The sequence below is a fragment of the Lichenostomus cassidix genome, chromosome 2, assembly GCF_008360975.1.
Source record: "Lichenostomus cassidix isolate B80296 chromosome 2, HeHo_3.0, whole genome shotgun sequence".
Lineage (NCBI taxonomy): Eukaryota > Metazoa > Chordata > Aves > Passeriformes > Meliphagidae > Lichenostomus > Lichenostomus cassidix.
The window spans coordinates 57,948,199-57,971,923 of record NC_139482.1 but is presented as its reverse complement, the minus strand read 5'-3'; the positions used below and the strand labels follow the sequence as shown (position 1 = coordinate 57,971,923).

The 23,725-nt window shown below is 41.0% G+C and overlaps 1 protein-coding gene across 2 annotated transcripts in view; it reads left to right on the top strand.

Annotated features, from left to right (window-relative positions):
* Positions 1–3,400: 3,400 nt before the first annotated feature.
* Positions 3,401–23,725, top strand: part of MBOAT1 (membrane bound glycerophospholipid O-acyltransferase 1) — a 56,796-nt gene continuing 36,471 nt past the window's right edge. Inside the window, exon 1 of one of the 2 annotated variants that reach the window (XM_085051684.1) lies at positions 3,401–3,617. In XM_085051684.1, the coding sequence (XP_084907810.1) occupies positions 3,528–3,617 (90 nt within the window). In that variant the 5' untranslated portion in view covers positions 3,401–3,527. Of the gene's footprint in view, positions 3,618–22,173; positions 22,240–23,725 lie in introns of those variants that run through there. The other variant, XM_085051685.1, reaches the window with a different exon arrangement.

Sequence of the window (23,725 nt, the reverse complement as noted above, 5' to 3'; positions counted from 1 at the left end):
TTAGTCACCCAAAGACAGATTTAATATCACAGTCCTTGATAAAAAAGAAAACACAGGAATATCTGTCTGCTAGTTCTCTTTAACAGCAAATTATTAAAAAAAAATAAAACCAAACTAAGAAAATAAATCTTAAAAAGCTCACAAAACTGCTGCATATAAGTTTAATAACATTAGATAAGCTTAACAAAATAAGGTATTTCTGAAGTAAAATTGAGTTAAGCCATCATCCACAGCAGATTCAGACAGAAAAACTGTTAGCAAGACTTCTTTTAGGTTTCTTGCTTAATTTCTAATTTTAGAAAGTCAGAGTTATTTGTTAGTCATAAACAGTTAGTTTCCATACGAAAAAAGAACCTGGTACAAAATTCTTGTTGTCAGTGTTGTAAGGTGAACGATAAAATGGTTATATCTCTATTTCCAAACAGTCTGATTTGCTTTCTGAAGAAATATATCCTGTCTTTCTTACAAGAAAGCAGAGGAGGAAACATTTTAAAAGTTGAATAACACTCACAGGGATTTCATGTTCTCATGAAAGAAAATGGTAATATTAGACTGTACTAGAATTTAGGGTAAACTTTTAAATTACTCTTATTGATATCTGTCTTTTAAGCATGAAAGACACACAGAAAACTATGATATAATGGGGAAACTATAGAAATTTTACAGAAGTTATACATCACAAGTCTATTAGTGTTTTCTAAAGACTAAGGGTGACTATGTTAAGAAAGTATATTTGTATTTCCAGATACAAGAAGGGGTAATGTTTCACACCCAAAGACATTAAGTAATCACAGAATCATGGGAAATACTCCCCCTGGTTTACAGGCTGTTTAAAGAAAATAAATAAAGGATGAGAAAAAATGTTGAATTGGAAATTAACACAAAGAAATCTGTCCTGTCAAACACATTAAGTTTTTGGAAAGGGCAATAAGAAGACAAAGTTAGCAAGGATATAAAGTAAATCCGCATATTCAGAGCTTTGTTACTGAGCTGCAACAGATTTAGCAATGTCACATGCGGTGTAATTTAAAGACTGTTAACTTTTAATATTGATTAATGTAAGCAGGAAAAAGCAAATCTTGATGATACACACACATTAGGCTGTAAATTACCTACTAGCTCTGAGAAAATAGACTTTGAAATCACTGGAGATAATATTAGGAATTCTTGGTATAGGAATACAGAATAGCATATTATGTTGCCACAAAACTTCAATCTCTTCCTTTCAAAGAAAACAGAAAAGGGTGAAAAGGAAAAACAAAGATACCAATAACTTCCATGTAACGAGAGATTAACTAGAGCCCTCAGTGAAGACAAGAGACATCTTGGGGTATATGAAGTTATGAATAGCATGAGGGAGGTGATTAAGCAATGATTACTTGTTTATTTCTAATAACACAAGAACAAGACAGCCCTCAATGAAATTACGAGGCAGCTGCTTTAAAACAAACCAAGGGAAGTACTTTTTCATACAGCACATAATTAAACAGCAGAACCCATGGGATACTGTGGAGGTCAAAAATATAAGTTAATTCAAAATATATTAAAAACGTAAGATAGGCCTATTAAACATGACATTCCAGATGAAATGTCCATCTTGAAAGTCCCGATGGCTAGAGCACAAGGTAAAAGTATTGCTCTGTTCCTTCACATTTGTAGCCAGCTTTGCTCTCATTCCCTCCACTGGGCTTCTTGTGCTAACCCACTTCAGAGTCACCATCTCTTTCCTTCTTGTGCTCTTGCGCCTGACTTTCTCCATCTGTCTTTTCCCCCTTCCAGCTGTTTTCCGGATCAGCTGTTTTCACCACCTCACAAATTCCAGATGGCTGAGCAGGGAATGCAGAGAGACATGCAGTTTCTGTGCCTGGAGCTGTGCGATATCCCATCCTGCTCCTGTAGTGGCAGATATAGGTGGAGTCCAGTCACACAGAGGAAATATGAAGGGCAGAAGAGTGCTTATGGTCTTCAGAAAGGTTATATGCTGACTCCCTGAGTAACCACACGGATTATGTATGGCTTTTCCCCCAGAACTCTGGCAGTTGATGACTCTTGAGTAGTTTCACAAAGACAACGAAAGGCATTTCCTTGATTCCAAAAAAAAACTACCATGTCTAATCTCGAAGTCACCCTCCCAGAGGTACTAGATTTCCACGGTGAAAAAAGCTTTGATATTATCTGTACTGTGTGTGTAATAAATCACTTTTATTCTGTTCCCAAAAGCAGATCAATATTTTTTGCCAAAGCTTGACAAGCAGCCTGCTTGTGGCAGACACAGCCCATGGAAAGTTCCATCCGGATAGTTTAAGTCTGGCAAATTTTAAACTGGAAAGAGCAACTTATAATGGAAAACGTTAAGAACTCTCATGCATGACTATCCAGTTCTTCCAAACTGCTTACTTTCCCTGCTTAAAGTATCTGTGTGCATGTATGTATGTATGTATGTATGTATTTTCACATGTATTCAAACTGGCACCAGTGGAACAATACTATTAAGAGAATGTTGTTTCTGTAAATCTCCTTCCCCACTGAGCAGCTTTTGCCTGGGTTTTCTAGCACAGCACTCCCTTGCACAGAATAAGCAGGGCACTTTGAACATGACAAAATACCATTTAAAGCCACTATTACAGTTTCAGCTACCACGGTTGGCAATTACTTGAAGAAGAGAAAACGACCGGTCTGTTGTAGAGACCGCAAGGACCCTTTGGGATATTCCAGGTTCCGAGCATGCCAGCAGCGTGAGCTGAACAGAAAGCTCGCAGCGCTGACCGAGCTCTGCTTGCAACACAAAACCACATTGTCTGGGGCAAGCGTAAGAGCACTCCTTCTGCAGATAAGATGAGCTTGGCAGAAGCACTTTTTAATGGCCGTATGTCACTTGCAAAATAAACATATCACTTAAAACTTACTACTCATCTACTCATTTTTCCATTCCCCACTCCCCCCCCCCCACCCCCGGGAAGGGTCTCTGCACAAATAAATAAATAAGTAAATGTTTCTTCCTGGGACTGTTTTGGCTGTGACACCCCAGCTCTCCCCTGCTTGGGGCAGCTGTGTACGGGCGCCTTGGCCTTGCGGGTGCCGGACAAGTTTGTGCTTTTGGCAAGAACCTGGTGCCGGGACACTCCGCTGCGGCAGCGGCTGTCTGCGCGCACCCGGCCGAGCCGAGCCGAGCCGAACCGAGCCGAGCCGGGCCGAGCCGAGCCGAGCCGAGCCCGCGGTGCGGCGGCCATCCCGGTGCCACCGCGAGTGGGTGCCGCTCCCGTGTCGGGCCCGCGAGCGGCGGGACACTGCAGATGCGGCCCCGGGGATGGCGAGGGCTTCCCGCTCCCCGCCCCCGGAGCCCGTCCCGCCCTGCCCCGGCCGGCGGCGGCGGCCCCGCCCCACGAAGGGCCCCGGGGCGGGTGCTGCGCGGCGCGGAGCGGGCGCGGCGGCGGCGGGCGCTGCGCGGAGCGGGCGCGGAGCGAAGCGGCGGAAGGTGCGCGCAGGTGGCGCCGGGGCCGTGCGGCGGCGGGAAGGGGGGATGCGGCATGGCCGAGCCGCTCGGAGCCCCGCACCGCACCACCGGCTCCACCCTGCTGCACCCGCTGAGCGCGCTGCTGGGTATCCCGCTGGACCAGGTGAGGCTGCGAGCCGCGCCGGGGAGCGGCGGGCCCGGGCGGCATCCTCGGGGGCTCCCTGGCTGCCGGGGACGGCAGGGCCGTCGCTGTCACGCCGTGCCTGCCCGAGGGCCTCGGCAGCAGCGCGGAGAGCCCGCGGTAGGAGCGTGTTTGGGCGGGGGTCGGGGCGAGCGGCGCTGCCGGGCGGGCGGGCTGCTGTCACCGGGGAAGCGCTTCGTTTTTCCCGGCAATGCCTGGCGCTTTTCCTGCTCTCGCAAGAAGTCGCTGCTGGATGCTGCTGGATGCTGTCAGTCGCGGTGCTGGCCTGACTGCGGCAGAGTTTGGAATGCTTCAGGAGCTCGTGTGCTAGCCCACCTCTGGGAACGGCGTGGGAAGATGCGGGGTGCCCTGTAGGGAATCCTCACATTCAGACACTGCTTTTGTGGCTACAGGACTGTAGAAGGGAGGCTCAGAAGTCACTTCGAGCCTAGTCCAAGTGCCTGATGGAGTTGCAAATTGCATATACGGAGATAGGCAGAACACACACAAATGGTCTTAGGGGTGAGCAAGTTTGCAATAAATCCTTAACAGCATCATAAATTTTTGGCTGTGGTGGTGCTTTGTAATTGTTTGTAGTCTCCTAGTTAACTTTACTCCTAACAAGAAGAAAAACGTTGTTGTGCCCCACCCCCCTACCTTTTATTGTCCCTCAAGCCTGCGTGCACCTGCTGCTTTCCTGCATTGTTTCAGCAACGAGGAAGTTAGTTATGGAAGTTTGTGCTGACCAGAAAAAGACTCCACCAAGCTGCTAGGAGGTTGAGCTGTGCTCTAAGAAACCAGGGCAGCAGAGGTGTGCTTGGTAAAAAATCAACAGAAGATTGAGATTTATTTGTTTTCTTCTGTTTGCAGAGTGAGTGGTGCTATGTGTCATTTTCTACTACTGTTTGTTTTTAAAGCTGAGTAAAGAATATGCCATTTTACAGACTAAACCCTTTCATCTAACCATGCCAGTTTCCCCTTTTTTTGACAGAAAACAGGTTTTGATGCAAGAAGAGAGATCTGTTGCTCAACACTAAAACAGTCAAACAATAAAGGCCTATAATTATCTCTGTGCTATTAGTTTGGGAGAAGGCACATGAATAGTGATAGCTTCTTTTTTGAGGTATTCCATGCCATGACTGATGAATACAGGAACACCAAAGGAACCAGGAATAGCAAACATTTACTGTTCCAGCTTGCTTGCGGTGCCACAGCGTACGTACAGCGTTAAGCTGACTCAGGCACCAAACAATGAAGCCTTGACAGACTTCAGTTTTTCTTTCTAAGCTTTCAAAATCTTGCCCTTCCATTCAGCCAAGGTGATACAAAAAATGATGTTGTCTGTGGAGAAAATTCTTCTCATGCTCTTCCGGCCTGAGGATGCTTCGCTGCCTCTGGTTACGTGCTGTGTTTGTCCCAGGGCCCTGGTCTCATGGGTGCTGATGGTGGGCATGTCAGTGTTTGGTGATTTGCATCTTGAGCCCACAGCAGCAAGCAGAAGCCACATGCTCTGGGCTCAGCAGTGTGGCTGGGCTATGAGAGTGTGTGCAGGCACAGGTGCCATTCCCGTGAGTGACCCTGCTGGCTCCAGTGGCATTGAGCAGTGATGGGCCAGGAGGAACCCTGCCTCCTGCCTCCAGGAGAACTGCAGCATAGCCACAACAAAGGAGAGCTTTCCTCACCTGAAAATTCCCCCTATTTAATTGTCCCTGTGAGATTATGCCATTAATACTTTTTAAAAATTTCCCCCACTCTTGTCCCACTGCAGTGTGCTGCACCATGCCAAACATCAGGGATTTCTGCTGTCCTGGAATAGGAAACACCTGGATTGTGGGTATGCATGGAAACCTTGTGCCATCACTGTTCCCTCAAATCTCACGAGTCTCAACTCAGACTTGCAGTGCTAATGCCCTCAGAAGCAAAATAAAAACATTTTCACATGGCTCTTCTGACAAGTGGATTGGTTACCTTCCTCATTAGAATGAGAGAGGGTTTTTGCTCAGGAGGAAAAAGTTCATTCACTTGCTCCTCTGCACAGAATGGAGTTCTGTGTATGAAAGACTATTTTGCTAGACCTGAATCCCATGTGGAGCAGGGACTGGTTTTACATGAGTCCATTATTGCTGTGCTGACAGGTGTTCTGTGCCTTCTGCTTGGTGCCCAGGCTGCAGCAGGGGAGGTATCTCTGGTTTGGCACTCTGTGTCCTGATCATCATGCTCAGCCTGTTGGGTGGTGACAGCCCCAAGCTCCCTCTGGTCCATGTGGCTGGCAGGTCCCCGTGACTAGCCCTGTACCTTCAAAATGCCAGGAAGTGCCTGGAAAGCAAGAGGCAAAGGTGGAGTTCAGACCCTCTAGGTCGCTGTGCTATGTGAAAGCCATCTGTGCCTGCCTCTGTGTTAAATGAACAGAGGACTTGTCCCTGCTTTTATAGAGATGGTTTTCTGTGAGGTCTGTGCTATGAGAGAGATTTCACTCTATGTAAAAGACCAGAAAAAAAGTTGAGCTGAAGGTTTGAGAAAGGAAAGTTGTAATCATTACCCTTTCATCACCGAGGCAGAAAAGCTGTGGTAATGGCACTTGGAAAACGTTTTGTCATCTAAGAAGCAGCTGTTGTATCACTCACTATGGGAAGCATGGATGACTATGAAAATGTCATTTTTCACATTGGTGGTTTTCTTAATTAAAAAATTGCAACTTGGGTTTAAAAGTAGTGCAGAATTACAGAGGATGGAGTTCCTATCTGCACTTTGTACCTGGCAGACTGCTCACATTTTGTTTAGCAGACAGTGCACGGCATGAGAACCTAGCTGTGTTTTCTGTTTTAGATGCTGAAACAATCCTGATGTCTCAGTGTGTATTTGCATGTCTCTTTAATGGATGATTGATCTTTGAATTTAGCATTGAAATATTATTTTTAAAGAAGTGTTATATTTGGTAACAAGATTAAGGAGCTTGAAAGAGGATGAAAAGACTCTGAGTTCAATTCATTCTCATATCTCAGGAAAGCAGACTTTGAAGTTTAGCTGACTTGTGTTCTAAAAATATCTGTCTAGGTCAATGACATACCTTCAGCAGCATTTGCAAAAGTGTTTTGGGGTGTTTTTTATTCCCATATCACATATTTCCCAAAACTGTGGTACTGGCATGTCACCCCTCCACTTTGCTTATGCAGTGACTTTTGGCAATATATATATATATATATATATGTATGTATGTATATATATTGTTATATATGCCTAAAATCACCAATTTTGGGATATAGTCCTCTACCATAAATCATGAGACATGGGAAGTTAAACATTAAACTTTAAATAGTGTAGTTTATGTAAACAAATTGAGTATGTGTGTAAAGAAAAGTGAAGAAATAAATATACTTTTAAAAGCTATATTAAAAGTAAATTTAATGGCATTGTTTATTCATATGTAGTTTTACCATACCTTCCTAAACTCAAGGCACCTCTAGAAGTAATTCAATCGGAGAGGATTAAGATACAGTATTAAGAAGTTTCACTTCTCAAGGTTATTTTGTAGTACCCTTGATATGTTACCTATTGACTTAGAAGTAGCAACACTATGTACAACAAACCTTACATTTTAGCAGGCCTTATTACCCTGACCTATTGCCACACAGTGCCAAGGCTGTGGACTTTGAGGGAAATATGTTCAGAGGAGACTCCCTCAAAAAGCTGTATGACCATTTCTCATGTTTGTATCAGGGGGCTCTTAACCTCAGTGTTTTCACTGATAAGGCCAGCCATGTTTCTCCAAAGAGGAAAAAAAAGTTCACTTGAACTTAATTTTGGCTTTGGGTGATGGTGGGAATGAAAAGGTTTTCATTTTAATTGATTTTCTTATATTTTTCATTTTAATTCTTTCATCATAGGTCATCTGCATATTTATATTTTGGCAGCAGTTTAAATAAAAAACTAACTGCAGAGGAATTCCAAGACATGCCTCTGAGTCTTGGGATAGTTGGAGTATTAAAGATGTCTATCCACCATTCCTTGAGTTTGAATAACTCTGCCCAAAGCATGCAGTTGAACTGGTTTAAAAAGGGGAAAGAAGAAAAAAGTATATGTATCTTTTTTCCTTTTACAAAAATCAACATGTGTTCTGGTCCCAAAACTGGGGATGGTTTTGTTAATTTTTTTGTTAACATTTTTTGGTTTTTTTGCTCTCTGACTTCAGTTTTACTTCTCTGTTTTCCAATTAAACTAGTCAGCAGATCTGTTAGTCCCAAGCCTCTTTGCATGACTTTTCTTATCCACTTTTTGGACAGTGTAAAGTCAAATAAAAAACTGGCTTTCTAGGAAATCAGCAGAATTTAGGCTGTGGAATTTCAGGGTCCTTTAAAGGTTGTCAATAGAGACATTAGAAAATGCGATGCTGAGAAAAGAAAGGTAATTTGTTACAGACCAAAGTGAGATAACTGAAGATGGAAGTTCATTAAATATTAGAGTGGGATTAGTATCAAGTTTTTAACTGAAAAAAGCTGCTCTAAAGCAATGGCACCAACTGTCATGATTGATATGAGCTATGGTACATTTCAATTTCCTAATGCCAGTCATTTCACAATTGAAAATTCTGCATTTCCATTTTGAATTGCAGCAGTATTTGTCACATTGAATTAGGCCTTCCTGCCTAATGCACTCAACTGCCAAAAAAAAAAAATTAATTCAACAATAGAGAAGTATTACGTGCATTGCCAAAGCCAACTTTAAATTTGATATTTTCTGACTTTTGAGTTCCTAGATTTTGTAAAACTGTTGTCCTTGAAAGAACTCACTAGGTTTCTATTATAATGTCATGAAGGACAAAGCATGCTGTAAAGAGCAGAGGAAGAATCTTGCTGACCCTGTTTTGGGTGCCCAGTTAAACAGGTGCCTGTGAATAGGGCAATTCATAGTGCAGTTAGAGCAAATCCAGTCTCTGACTAGTTTCAGCCACTTGCACAAGGTCCAGGATTCTGTATCTTCCTGCAACAGTCCTGGGACAGAGGTATGGTACTTTCCAAAGGTTAAGGCCATCTCCAAAGTATTTAATTCTGTTCAGGTCAGCTATCACTAACATTTGCAATTATACACATTCTCCTCTGCTTTGGAAACGTGTGCTGCCTTTTTCCACGTGGTCTCACTGGGTTTGGCACTATAGTCTTGAACCTTATGGTTGATGTCTTGATGCTATGAGTGTAAATATTTCCACATCCCTCATGCCTTGAAAACAAAGTCTGTTCTATTAAGTTTTTAATTTAGCAAGGGAGAAAAATGCAACTGGAATCAGCTGCTTACAATTTTCCCCCTTTTAAGCATTTCCCCTCTCATTTGTGTTGAACAAGATCTGGAAAAATAAACGCTGAAGGGCTGCATAAAGTTTCCTGAAATTTTTTCTGCACATTAATCGTGCCAGCACTGACAGAGTGGTGCTCTGCAGCTATTTTGAGAAAATCCAAAGTAGTGATGAAGAATCTTGGGCTCCAGCCTAGGGGTCTAGGCACTGAGCACAGAGCTGGCTCTGTGTTTTCAGGGTAGCCCCTGATGCTTAGGGATTTGCTGTGTGTTTGCCAGCCTCGCACAGTATTTAATACTCTGGCTGCTCCTTGGCTCCCATTACAGCTCACAAGGACAGGCAGCACTGGAGACAAGCTTGCCAAACTGCAAAGTGGTGCTGCTGGTCCCTGGGCAGGGGAGGCTGCAGCACAGGGCTTGGCATTACTGCAGGAATCCAACCTTTTGTACTTGTCCAAAATCAAGTAAAAAGTCAGATGTCAGTGGGCGACGTTTTACTTTGGAGTGAAAAAAATCCCTCTGTATGTGACTTAGTAGCTGCAAATAACCTTGAGGGTACCAAACCTTATCTCCTGAGTGCTTGGATAATCTCATGAGGGTAATTAAGGAGAGCTTCCAGAAACTCAGGCCTGCTCTTAAAAGTATAGCCTGATGCAAAAATTTCTACTGATGTTTACTAATAGTGATGATAGTGTTTTATATTAATATGCAGTTTGGATCAGGAGTGTGGTTTGGGAAGGGATCCCTTGACTGTCCCCATTTGGCACACTTTGGACACAAAAGTGGCCCTGGAGCATCTACACAGGGTTGTTTTCTGAGAATGTGAAGCCAAAAGGTGCTCCCCAGAGACCTGCAGAGCTTCAGCTGTTGAGGGGCACACAGCACTTGAGTTCAGCTCCTCTGAGCTGGGAACCTCCAGACAGCAAGTCACAGGAATGAGGCTCCTTGCACTCAGCTGCTCTGCTCTTCAGACCCAGTTTTGCTGCACCACAGCACTTGCTGAGATGGACATAGTGGAATTCTCTGACCTTCATCTGGGGGTTTCTTCAGAGCGCAGCACTGGTCAGGCTTGTTTGGTCACTTGTGAATGGGTGGAATCCAGCCCGTTCTGCACAGGGCTCAGCCAGGGCAGCCAGTCCTGCCTCTGCCAATGGAGAGAATGGCACGTGGAGAAAAACAGCGAAGGGAAACCCTTTGGGTGGTCCTTTCCCAGAGCAAGATTGCAACAGTCTCCCTTTGTATGACCCTGACTGGAAATGTTTATTTTCACCAGTCCTTTTTTCCCAGCTTAAAGCATTTTAAACAGCTTTTGCAAAATCACAGGTGAGCATGGAAGCAAAAATGAAAGCGCAAGCAATAGTTTTTGGCATAAATGTTTTTTAGGAGTTTTTTGGAGGGGGTCTACTTACAGTATATTGCATCCTTAATGGAGTAGAGTGGAAATATTTTATCTCCTGTGTTTTGGGCTTCCCTCATGACAAGAAAATTCCAGGCTTTAAAAAAATAAAATTAATAATGTGAGGGAAAAAAACCCTTGTAAACGTAGTTTTGAATCAAATATGTTGAAACATCTACAGATTTCCAAAGAATTTGTTCTCCATCATTCCTCAAAGTGTTAGTAAAATACCCAAATAAAAGACAATTTTTAAAACCAAAATTCAAGGTATTAACTAGACAGCTTTTCCAGTCTGGAATGATTTGTTTTTTTTCTTTTAACAGGAAATGGTACTTACTGTTCTGAAAACTTTCCTTAAAAGTTAATCAGTCAGTCTGTAGCATGAATGTTGCCTTGCTATCTGGTCTGAGGCAAGACAAACACTAAATATTAGAACAATTCTTCATTTCCCTCTTTGTCCTTGTGAGATTTGAGCACTCTTAACATTTACCTGGCGCTTCTGGGTGACAGAGTGGCTGGATAATGGGAGTTTTGCCTGTGCCCTCATGTGACACCTGCAGTGTAGTGGGTGGGAAGCTGTCTCAAAGCATGTGAGCTGCTTACCTGGATGACTTGAGCAAACGGCAAATATGCCTGTGTGTGTGTATCTGGCTGCTAGGTCCCAGAAAAAAACCTAGCAACCCTATGGAATAGCAAGTTTAAAATTTTTGATCAGTGCGAGATTACATTCTGTGGCCTTCAAGTTCTCAGTGTGTCAGGCTGGGGACATCTGGGATGGAAAAGGGAGGCAGGAAAATACTCTTTACAATAATTTCTTTGGATTAGGTACAGAATGCTAGAAAAACTAAATAACAATTTCAAGCCAAGGAACAGACCTCAACTGCTGAGTGTCAGGAACTGGGTGAGTGTTTGCTGCTCCTATAGGCCCTGATCTTGTGACAAAGCTGTAATTGGACTCAAACAATTTCTTCATTTGTGGTTTCTTGTTCAAGTGCAGTTTGGCCCTGGTATGCAGATAGGGCAGGAACAGGGAAGGCAAAACCCAAATCAGTTGAGGATGGCCTGCTTTCAACGTTTCTTGAATAACTTCAATGCTTGTTTTCATGCTCATGCATTGGTTTTGAGTAAAGCTCTTCTTTTTCTTTTTAAAGGACCACTGAGTAGAAAAGTTTTAATTTTTAACTCTTATATCTGTCTTAAATGACCTTATAAACTGGTGAAAGTAGTTATTTTTCCTGTTACCAGTGCGAGGTAGTGTTAAAAAGAGTATAGTATTGACTGTTTATCTTGTGTGCACAAATCAGGTTCAAATCCCTGACTTCTATGGTTTATATTGAATATATACACCAGCAAATTGGAGCTGATCAATGATTTATCTATTTTAGAGAGAGTTTTAGAATTACTCTGTTCTCTCACAAGTGGAGTTTAAGTAGTCTGACATTTACACTTGTTATGTGCAGAGTTTCTCAGGGTATTTTGCCAACTATGCTGTAATGAAGGTGAAAATAAAGTGCAGACAAACAGTTTGGAGTCAGTGACTGAGAAGTTGATGTTCATTTTTTTAAATTAAATTCAGTTTTTCATGGCAGCATTAGGCATCCACAGTGAGTTGTAGGCACTGTTAGCACCCACAGCTGTCTGTGCCTTTGTCTGTATGTTTGTGTTCATGCTAATTCTCTAAAGGCAAAAAATTGTGGTCTGTAGTTGCCACAGCAACAATAACACTGCACTCAGAGTAGGGATGGGTTTTCCCTACTTTATAAAAGTATGTTGAAGGTGTAGGCATGTTGCTGTGAGACACTGTTAAATAGGATAGACTCTTGAGAAAGGAAACATTTGTTTGTTTTTTGTTCAGAGAATACATTTTAATTTTGTGTTACCTTTATTACCACTTCTCTACTAGGGTGCTATTTCCCAATTTGCAAACCTAACATTGCAGAGAAGAAAATGGGCTTAGCAGTTTGGAAAAAGAAAGTTTCAGAGATGTTCTACTGATGTTAATCAGTAAATAAAATGAGGATTAGAACAAAGAATGGTCAGGCCAGAGGGAAGTGGGTGACATAATTTTATTTCTGTTCCATTGTAGTTGTTTTTGTCAATCAAAAGATGCCAGTAGCTGTTCTTTGCCATGAACCAGAATGAAAATATGAACTAGATAAATGAGAAAAAAAATCACATGATAAGCTTATTTGCTTAAACCTGCTAAAGCAAAGTGAAGGAACTGTAGTGCTTGCTTTAGAAATGTGGCTTTTAAGTGGGATCCTGGTGAAAGTGTACTTGAGCAGCATAAAAGAAATAGATCAAGACCTTAGAGTAATGGAATGTGTTGAAAGGGACCTTAAAGATAATTGGGCTTCAACCCTTATGCCAGGGAACCTTCCACTAGACCATGTTACTCAAAGCTCCAGGTGGCTTTGAGCACCTCCAGGGATGGGGAGTTCACAGCCTTTCTGGTCAAGGGAAGAAGGGACTTATTCCCTTCTGTCTCCTAGTGTTTCTTCATGACCAGAGAAACGTGATAGGCCGCAGATTCAACCATGATTAAAATTAAGGTCCTTTTCATGTAGTCCAGACCTGGCTGTGAAACACTTTCAACAGGAGGCTGCTAAGGCCAAGAACTTGGCCAGAGCCAGGGCGGATCATTATATGAAGAACATGAGTTTCTGGGGTAAGGTTATCTAAAAAGAAAAAGTTTTTGGAAGTATCTGTTCTTTTTCTGGCTCCTTTCAGGGCCTGTCCCCTCTGCAGGCACTGGTTTCTGTCAGCTCTGTCTCTGGTGTTGCTGATGCCCTTAGGATCCCAAGTCATTGCTGACAGTCCCAAGCATGGCTACTTCCATTATGGGTGAGTGGCTCTGCTAGAGTCATCATCTCCTCCCAGACCTTGACTTGATGCTGGATTTATGACTTTAGTTTCTTTACATGCTGATGATACAGCAGGAAGCACCAGAGCTCTTCAGGGAAGATCAGCCAGAGCCCAGCCAGAGCCCACTTCTCCAACATCCCACTTTCAGGCAGCCCTGGCTGCAGCTGTCCTTCTATTTATTAGCTTATATAAAAAAGTAACTGGCTCCTTATATGATTTGCAATGTATTTCCCTGTTAGGTTATCCTCTTATTTTTCTGTTTTGATTTTTAACTGCTGGGGGATTCTTGTCCATATGCTGAGCCCTTCCTCTCTGTTCAGTTCATGCTGCATATCTTTAATGTTGTATTTGGTAATTTCATGATCTGCATATATTCTTTGAACAGACTATGCCAGCAGGTGTCTGGTGAAGTCTGCCTTCATCCTTTGATAGGGTTCTGACATTCTGCTCTGTAGTCTGTTTATCAGTCATACATATTTATGTGCACCATTACCTCTGTTGCCTAGATATCTCAGGCTTCCTGTTTTTTTTTTTTTTTTTTGCCTAGATAGAGTTGAGTTGGGGTTTAAATGATTATCAGGAGAAAATTGATTATGTATCTGCCTTATCTTTTCTCTTTTGCAGTGGCACTTCAGTTTTTGAGTGTAGTCACTAATAAGGGTGATGCACCTGTCCAGTTTAGAAGACCCTAAAAGGCAAGTGTGCCTGTTTGCTGTGTCTAGGATCATGTTTTTGCAATCACTGGGAGAATTTCTGTCTACAAGATGGTGGTCTCATTTATTTGCAGACAGGTGGAACTCATGGCTTGTGCCCTGGAGAGGCTTCTGGTGGTCATTGGGGACCCAGGTCACTGGTCACCTCCAGCTCTCGAGTCTCCTCTCCTTTGTCCCATATAAACTCTGTGCTGCTCCTTGCTTGGGTGTCTTCTGGTATCAGAAATGGAAATGCTCCCCAAATCTGAATCTGCACCTTAATGCTACAGCAGTAGTGGGAAAAACACCATGTGCATTTTGAGATAGCCAAGTTTGCTAAAGATCAAACCTGAAATGCTTTGTCACAGTGCCTCTGAGATATCCAGATGTTAGTGGTACAAAACCTTGTGACAGAGAGGTGGAAATACATTTCGTAAGTCAGCTGGGCAGATCGTGCAATGTCCTAGTTCTTTTAAAGCATGTTTTTTTAGACTTTATGTGTCAAGGGCTTGCTTAAAAGGGAAGTTATAATTGTTTATGCAACTTAAAGGATTGTTGAATTTCTTTTCCCTGGCTATGTTCAAGTTCTTAGGGTATTTTGAGAAAAGTTCCCTGGGAGATTTTGGAATTTTGTTGTTGTACTTTGTGTCTTGGAAAATAAGATGCCTGTCACTGCATAATAGGAACATCACTGTAAAATTTTAAAATGTAAGAACATTCTTCTTCTTTTTTCCTAACTGTTGAAGAGGAAAAACTGAGACTTATTCCTGTTGCCTAAGAAAAGTAAGTTTAGTTTCTGCGATTGCTGACTCATAAGCATGTCAAGAATACAAAAATACTGTGATTAAGCAAACGTTTTTTCCTCCCGATATTGCAGTTATCTTTGGAAAATAGCACTGTTATAACTCAAAGTTCTGCTGTACTGCATGCAAATAGAACTATGGAACTCCAGTGGGGGGTATGTAAAGGCTTTAATGAGGCAAGGAAATAAAATCTTTTTTCCTCAAATATATTATAGTGCAAATAAAATTGATTTATAACAAAAGCCAAGTATCTCTCTTTTTTTTGGTGTGCATTTCTATATTCAACAACTGACGCTTGTTCATGCTGTGTGCTTTCCTGTTAGTTTTTGTTTTGATTTGATTGCTAAGTTTGAAAACTAGGAAATGTGGGCTTTTTTTGGTTTTTGTTTGTTTAATTTGAGGGGGCAACCCTCTGAAATTCCTTCAGAGCATGACTTTTTTGAAAGGTACTGATGATTTCCAAATATGTTAGTTTAGTGGTGGCTGAGATGTTTGATTTGTGCCAAGTCCTGAGCACTTGTCTTCTCCAAGTTACTTGTTTTGAATAGTGTCTGAAGTTGAGCGCCTAAAATTAGACATGCTCCGAAGTTCAGCTTCCAGAGATATTTGCTGTAGATGTAAGGTGCTTGTAACAGGCATAACTAAACAGCTGGGGTTATGTTCTTTTCTTTTGGCATGGTTCATGATCCAAAATAAATGATCATGAAGCAAGTATGCTGCAAATTCTGAGTAGAAATAAGGAAGGAGAAAAAAAGCCACAACAGGATATTGTCACTGTGCGCATTTTGTTGGTGTCTTCTCTTCCTGCCACAGTTCTGAAGAGATTAAAAATAAGCCTGTAGCCTATGTGAATGAAAGTTAGGTAAACAATTCATATATTGAAAAGCACAGAGCAAGAATTTAACTTTTAAACATTAGAACAGTAGGAAGGACCAGTATTTTATGGCTGTGAAATCTCGTGGTTGTGAAAGTGAGTATCTGGAGCTGGCAGTTAACAGAGGTTTGCTGAATTTACATGGTCACTGTAATAGCAAAGGAATAATGAAAGAAAGACAATTGTGCTTGAACTGAAAAACAAAAAAAAGCACATACACAGCTCTTTGGCAATAGGCTAAAAATGAAGAAAATAGCTATCTAGAAAATCTGCTGGCCAGCAGAATCAAGTGCCTTAGTGGAAATGGGTGACTCTGCAAGCCACTGGAGAATAAAAAGTTTTCATTGTTTTTGGAAGCAAAAAGAGTGAGTTTTACTATCTCTTATGTTTGCAAACATAATTATCTAAATGATTTTCTCAGCTAAATGGTTCTGACTAAAGTTTGCTGCAGAAAAATGTGGTTGCGCCTATATTTCCTGCCCTTGCGCCATGCTTCTTTTTCTTCCCATGTGAAAAACGTCTCTATTGTGCACCTGCACAAGTTGAGCTGACTGAAAATTAACTCTAAAGAAAAGAAAATTCTCAGCAGATTCACTGCACATTTTCCCTGGCCCTTATTGATGGTTTCCCAAAAGTTTTGTGTGTCCTCCTCTCACTGTGAAAGGTAGCTGGGAATATTTTCTGTACCTCTTTCAACAAATTCTGTTGACTGCATTATTGATAAGTGTATGGTCACCTTTTATTTTGCTGGGTTGGAGCATGAGAGAGCAACACAGATATTCACCTTTCCATGTCGATGTACCCCAGAATTTAGGCTCGTCTGAAAGCATTTTCTTTGTTCTTCACTCCATCTGCAAGTGCTGTTACTGTGTATTTCAGAGACAGAAATCTGCTTAGGCAAGGAACAAGTGAGGTGTGTAGCATTAACCTGGAGAAGCAGGAGACCAAGTGTGTTTGAGTACACCCATTACGTAGGAGCATTGTTACCCTAAATTCTTCCACACATATCTAGCAGCAGATATGCTAGTTTGCTTTTTTGACTGGCACCTTTTTTTTTTTTTGGTTGGTTTTAGGTTTTGTTTTGTTTTGTTTTTCCCAGTTCTGTTTCGTTTTTTCCCAGTTCTGTTTCAGACACTTGAAGTGGGCTTATTTTATTGTAGAGTACCAGCTTCTGGAATATGATACCTGTTTATGGTGTCTTTACATGTTAAACTAAAAACTGAAGCATAAGAAACTGGGTCATTTCTGAAAACTTCATTTCTTACAACTCAATGAAGTCCAGTTTCACAATCCAGGGGTCTCTTTTTCCTTCTGGTAAAGTTACTGCATGTAGTATAAATACAGTTTATTAGTCTACAGTGTACATTTCTGCATCTAAACTTATTCGTCCAGATTACTTTTATAGTAGAAGAACCTGTTTTAGACTTATGCTTCAGGATTTGATAAATCGCAATCTAGAACTGCCTTTTTTGCCCCATTGAAATGAAAAGAATTTTGATGGACTAGCTCTGGTGTTGAGATGAATGTTAGGACAGATAAAATTTACCCTTTCCTCTAGCAAAGTCCATGCATAAATTTTTAAGCATATCCTAATACACTAATTTTACAGTGCCCTTGTTTTAAGTTACTGTGAGCATGACTGAGCATTTAAATACAGGATGTTCCAGATTTTCTGTGTGTAAGGGCCTAATAAAGTATTACATAATACCAGTGCGATGTCTGAAAAGTTTAGTCTTTGATCAAGCCACTAATTCCAAGGATAATGTGCTTAAATTTAGCACAGTGCTGACAGTTTCTACAGTGGGGAAAAAAAAAGACCAACTTTCCTTTTGGCTTAGAATAACTTGTCAAGTTGGCACTCTTTTCCTCTTACTGATATTTGTTTCTTTCTGTTGTGTGCACTTACTGGGATATCACTGGGATAATGTGAACAAAACTGCTCTGTTTGTATTGGTTTGTATTTTTAAAGACCATTGACATTTTTCTATAGAAAAGGAACTGAAAATAGAATTGCACAGACATTGCAACAGCAAGAATGGGGCAAGTTATTTTAGATGTGCCAGTTCCCATTCTGGTGATGGATTGCACTTTAAGCCTACTGTTTTATTTTTAAATTGATGAATATATGCAGGTTCAAGGCTTTCATCTGGCCTGAAAGTTAAGCATGTTTCTGAAGTGGGACTTTAGAAACACTGCTATAAAGAACTTGCCATTCCTATGTTCATGCAACCCCCATTGGTATTTGGGGAAGATAATTTACAATGAAGTCACAGAAAGACATGCTAGCAGGGTGGTTAGGTAGACGAATGTTTGTCTGTATTCCTTCTTTGTGTTTTGAATAAATCAACTATGTGCTTATCAGTTACACAGACAAAGTGAAAATGTGCTTGACTTACTGTGTTGTGTTCTAAGTTTCTAAAAACTAAACCTTTTAATGTGGGGGGGGGAGAAAAATCAGGTCTGTGTTGATGCTATTCTAAGTGCCACTACTTTGAAAGTATTTACTAAAGAATGCAAATGTAGAAACTGGACTGAAATCTCAGGAGCAGTTAGTGCTTGAGGCTGGTGAACTCAGGCTGGACCATGTCTAATGAGACCTGCCTTGGTCCTGTTTCCTTTTTGTGGCTGTGCTGTCCATCCCTTGGCTGTGGTGATGTGGGAGTGGAGTCTCAGCAGTGCTCTTGTGAGGCGGTGTGGAAATAACTGTTTGGGATTTGGGACACTCATCAGATCTGAAAAGATCAGCTGGGGACAGTATCTGTTATCCAAGAATTCATTTGTGAGAAAAAGGTGAGGAAGTGGTGTATTTAATGATAACAGAAACTAAAGATCCAAGCTCCAGATAGGTGCCTGAGCCCTTTAGGTGGCTTAGAAAGGGAGGGGGAAACAGTGCTGTGGTGTCCCCGCCCTGGGAACTTCCTAGGGTTCTAGGGACTATCAGAGAAGACTTTGCAGGGAGTGCTGCTTCAATGACAGCACTTGCTTTCAAGAGTCTGCTTTGTTGTATTTTACTCTCCTGGAGTTGTTTTCTTCCCTGTTTCTGTTAATTTTCACTCAAGCAAGTCTCTCCTAACATTACATGTACTTGAATGGGGCCTTCTGAGCATGCCTGTGAGAAGAGCTGGAGCGATGGAGTAATGTGATAAGTTCAGCCTGTTCCCTCTTCATCAGTATGAATCTTGCATAAGCAAGGAGGGTAGATGGTACAAGATGCCATCCTTCCTAAAAAATGTACTTGATCCAAGTAACTCTTTATTTTGTGAGGAAGGAAGTCTGGTAGTTCTGGTATATCTGGGTTTTTTTTTCCTTTGCTTGTTAGATTTGTTGGGATTTTTTTTTTTTTAATATGTCAATCTTGTTTGGATAAAACATTTCACTCCTCTTTTCCTTTTCTTATTAAAATATCCCATATACTCTGACCTGCTGGCTGTAGTTCTGTTTTTAAACGTCTGACACATAATACTGTGCAATACTCTACCTGCACAGAGATATGTAAAATCATTCTTTGAAAGTTATTTTTTGGTGTTAAAGGTACTGTAATTAGTATGCTACCTCACTGCTGAGCAGTCTGAAGAAATGAGACAGATCTTCTAATAACCCAAAGGCATTCTGGTTTAAAAGAACCACCTGAATGACTAAAGGCTCCAGATTGTTTGATATTACTGCTGTTTCTATTACAGGTGGGAATTAGTGCTGGCTATCTTAGATACAAGGGAATTCCATCATTTGGCATTACTCACTGAGAGATCTGTAATTAACGAGTTACAGGTAGTGGCAGAACATTGCTGCGCATAAATGATCATGGCTTAAACATGTGTTCAACATACAGTGTCATTACAGCTCAATGTGAGAACTGTTGACAGCGAGCTTAATCTGGTTTTGGATCAGGTCCATATGTTAAATTTATCAAAGGTAAGTGTAGGCGAGTCTGACTTAGCGTTATGATGTAGATTTGACTTCTCAAGCTTACTTTTGACTTAAATGTTTTTCTTTTAAAATTTTTGCTGACTCAGGGTTTAATCTGTTCTATAACTATATTTTGTGTCCTGCTAGTGATTATTCTGCTAGTGGCTTCATCGAGGTAATCCAGAAAGAACATCTGTTTCAAGTTTACAGCCTAAATCATGGAAGGATATTTGAGCCTGTAAGCAGGGAAACAGAATTTACCCAGTAAAACAGCACAACAAGCCAAAATACTGTCAGTTTTGTATATTCTACTTCACCAACTCCATTTTCTGCATGCAACTGCACAAAAAAAAAGCCAAGGCTATGACAACTTAGTGCTGCTTCTGAAGAGGACAATAATCTTAAATTAGTCATTTATATATGCTTTTCTCTCTCTGTCTCTCCCATGAGAGAAATTCTATTTTCAAACCTTTGTGTCTGTTTCCCCAAAATCTTCCATAGCACTCCTACAACACAAAGCCAGAGAAATGATTGTTTTTGTATAGTATTGGAGATGTGACATGTCAGCAGTGGAATCAGTATTTCCCCAATGTGAATTAATTTGTCTCCTCTGTGTTCCCTGCTGTTTGTAGTCCACGGTGCCTGGCTCTAAACAGAAAATACAACATCCTGCAAGTGACAGTCAGTTCTGCTTCCTTTACAAATGCCTGTTTGTGCTGGCTCTCAGTGCACTGAGTTCTGTGCAAAGCAATACCACTATGGGCAGTAAGGGGAACTGCACAGATGATGTTAAACAATTCCTTTTCCTTCATGGAAGCCTAAGTCAGAATTCTAGCAGTGGGAAACTTGGCATGGTCTCTATGATATTGCCCTCCTTTTTAGGGGTGCTTGTCCCCTCCCTGTGTAGAGCTAAGTGATCTCTGCAGAGAATATTTGTCCTTATAGTTCATAAAAATAGTCTGGAAGATCAAAATATTTTGAAAAATTTCAGTAAGTATCAGATATCTTTGAGATCTGATTAAAGACTTCCATCTCGTTCTTAACATGCCCCTTTTAAATATCCCACTTTGGATGTTACGAAATGCTATAATAACAGCAGGTCTGTTTTTCAACATCAAAGTAGAAATGTCTCCAACAAAGTGAACTTAAACATGTTGTTTCCCAGGTGTCTTTGGTTATATGTGCAAAATAATCTTTTAAATGTGGAAAACAAATTGCTGCATTTCTGTAGTTCTTGCTTTATTCTTTGCAAGAAAGACATAATCCTGAAAGATGGGGCTGATCTCTGGCAGAGGGGAATGCTTTATTATGGCATCCCCTTTCCAAAATCCTACATAAGCTCTGTTGTACTCCACAGACAGTGGTTTAACTTGAGGAGTTGCTATTGCTGTCAGTAGTTTCTACTATCAAGGTTCTTTATGCTTTTCCAAATACTAAAACCAGCTGTTTGGTCATCTGTGGTAAACCAGTGAACAGGGGACAAATTCTAATTTATCCGATAAAAACCTTGTAGCAGTCTCCTAAACTAGTGCCAGGTATCTCTTTAGTACGTGACAACAAATACAGAGTATCTTGACCATGAGCTGTAACTGCATCTTTATTCTGAGCCACCGTGAGAGGCCTCTGTTCTTATACTTTTGTTCAGCAAATGCAGTGCAGATTTAGACCCTTATTCTCTCATTTGGCTGGTAAATGCAAGGCCTGGAATAAAAGTAGAGGTATCTTCTGCCATATCTTGACTTCATGATCTGCTATACATACTGACATAGACATGGACCTGGATGCTAGCTGGGAATATTGTGGCAGACTGGCTGTGCTCTAACACACTTGTGCCTTTGTCTGTGAATGTGACTGCAACACGAGTGGTTTTTATCCAAAGATTGTGTGCTGTTGGGAACACACCAGCACCTTGTCATCCAACAAGGGGCAAGTTAGCAGTGTGACTGTTAGTAGTGATAGTCAGAGTGAAGGAATTACAGCATTAATAGGAATTTTGCTTACAGAGGACAGTCCGGTTTGGGTAATGGACTAAATTACCATTTGGAGTTTGGAGAGAGCTGTGTGGTCAATTTGTTACATCCTCCTAGATTTTTGGAATGTGAGATCAGATTTTCTGCTAGCATAAGGGAGGAAAAATGTAGTAGAGGAAAAACAAAGTATTTTTGTGGTCAAAACAGAATGAAGGATATTTCCTTCTGATATTTAACTATAAGGAAAAGGTTAAAAGCACTAAAATAAGAGACTGTGTGTTTGTACTTAACTATCTCTTCCTAGAGTGTGATCTAGTAACTGTCAAATGTATATTGCCACTTTTTAAAATGGGGAGATTTGCAGATGGAAAGCTTATGGGATGAGGGGAAATAAAACTTCCCGAAGTGGGTTATTAGTAGCCTATCTTCAACTACAATAAGCAGTGACCAAGACTCTTTGTAATGATTTGTTTGAAAGGTGTATAGTGAGGTTTTGTCTCCTCTCATATTTTCTGTTTCCTATCTCAAGAATTTCTAGCTAGGAAAAGCACTTTCTGTTTTCTCCTTGTAGGAGTTTTGTGGGATTTTTCAGTAATTTTTCAGTGCACCAAGCAACACATTTACCTTTCTCTTTGGAAATCTTCTATGGCTCCATGGTTTTCCTGTTATAGGGATTTGATGAGCCACTACTTTTGTTTTCTATTTTTTTTTTCTCCCTCAGATTTTACCATGGAGCCAGTTTGCTCCCAGAATCAAAAGTGATGACTGTTCCTATTCAGTGTCATTGGCATTGGGCTCATGTCCTCCAAATGGTGAGATTTTTAGATGCACCTATTTAACTCCAGGTATTTGGAACCTTTATTTTCTGATTTGTCAGCTGGCATTTGCCCTTGGAAGTGTCCACCTCTGCAGATGGTCCATTGGATCAAATAAAATACTGAGCAAAAAATTTTATGGTTTTCCTCTGAGAGTGGTTAGGGAGTTGAGGAGATGACTTTCCTAAGTAAAAGGCCCTGCCTGTTGATGGAGATGACTGAAAAGTTGGTTCCAAATCCCTAGGAGTCCAATGCTTGCCAAGTTTCACCCTGTTAAAAATGGAAGAATATGCAAAGGCTCAAAGCAGATGGAAGTGACCTTTTATGTACTTTGAGGGCTTGGATTATAGCATAATAGTATAGGGGGACCTTGAAACCACTGTGTTTGGCTATTCTTACATCAACATCATGGGTGCTTGGTGGGTTGGTTTGACCTGATTGCTAGCTTTGTGTGAAACTCAGATTTGCAATCTAAACATCACTTCTGACTTACTGCTACTTCAGAATCTGAAAGAATAAAGGAAGGAACTAGAGTTTATTTCTTTTTCATCATTGTTCATACCTGCTCTGGATCCATCCAGCCTTTTAAAGTTGAGACTAATAAAGAATTAAAGATTCATTAACCAGACAACAGTAACGATCGACTCAGTTGCGCTGGAGCTGTTCTAGATTTTTTCTCTCTCCGAAAGTGTGGGTGTCTTGTTTCTGCATTGCAAGGCTGTCTCCAGCTGGCTGTGACTCTGATATAAGTCTTCCAGATGTCGTTGCAGAATACTGTGATGAGCCTGCCTTTCTGTCTTCCAGTGTTTAATCATGGAAAATGAAGATACTGTCTTCTTTTGGCAGCATATCATGTGCTCTGATTCCTAATGTTATTACATTTTACTCTCCAGGGCATGGAAGAAAGTGACTGTAAAAAGTAAAGGTGTTTCCTTTCTGCTAGCAAAGTTGAAACCAGATGTGCAAAATTTTGGTGGCAACACTGAATACATGTGACTAGCTAAAAATATAGGTCAAATGACTTGCAATGATGAGAAGGGTTAATTTGCATATAATTTTTACTTCCATGTTATTTTTGCCTGGACACCATTCATAAGTGTTCAGAAGCCCTCAATTTTCTGTTTATAAAGTGTTTTTAGCAACAGTGGAAATAACCAAAGGGGAATAGTATGAACTCTTTTCTCTTCGGAAAGGGAAGGGAAGTGTGACTTAGTTCACTTGTGATGCAGCACAACATTTCTTTAATTCTTAAGGATCTGTTTACTTAAATGCCTTAAATATGTAGAATGGACAATAAAATTAACTTCAAATGGAATGCAGTAAAGTCACTGTCAGATGAACTGTCAGCCTTTGTGTGTACACATGTGAATGCTGCACGTGTTTCAAGTGGTACATAGAAATAACTAAATAGAGGTGGTATTTATATGAAAAGCTATTGTGTCCCTCTAATTTCTGTGTAAAGCAGAGCAAATCTGGTCTATTG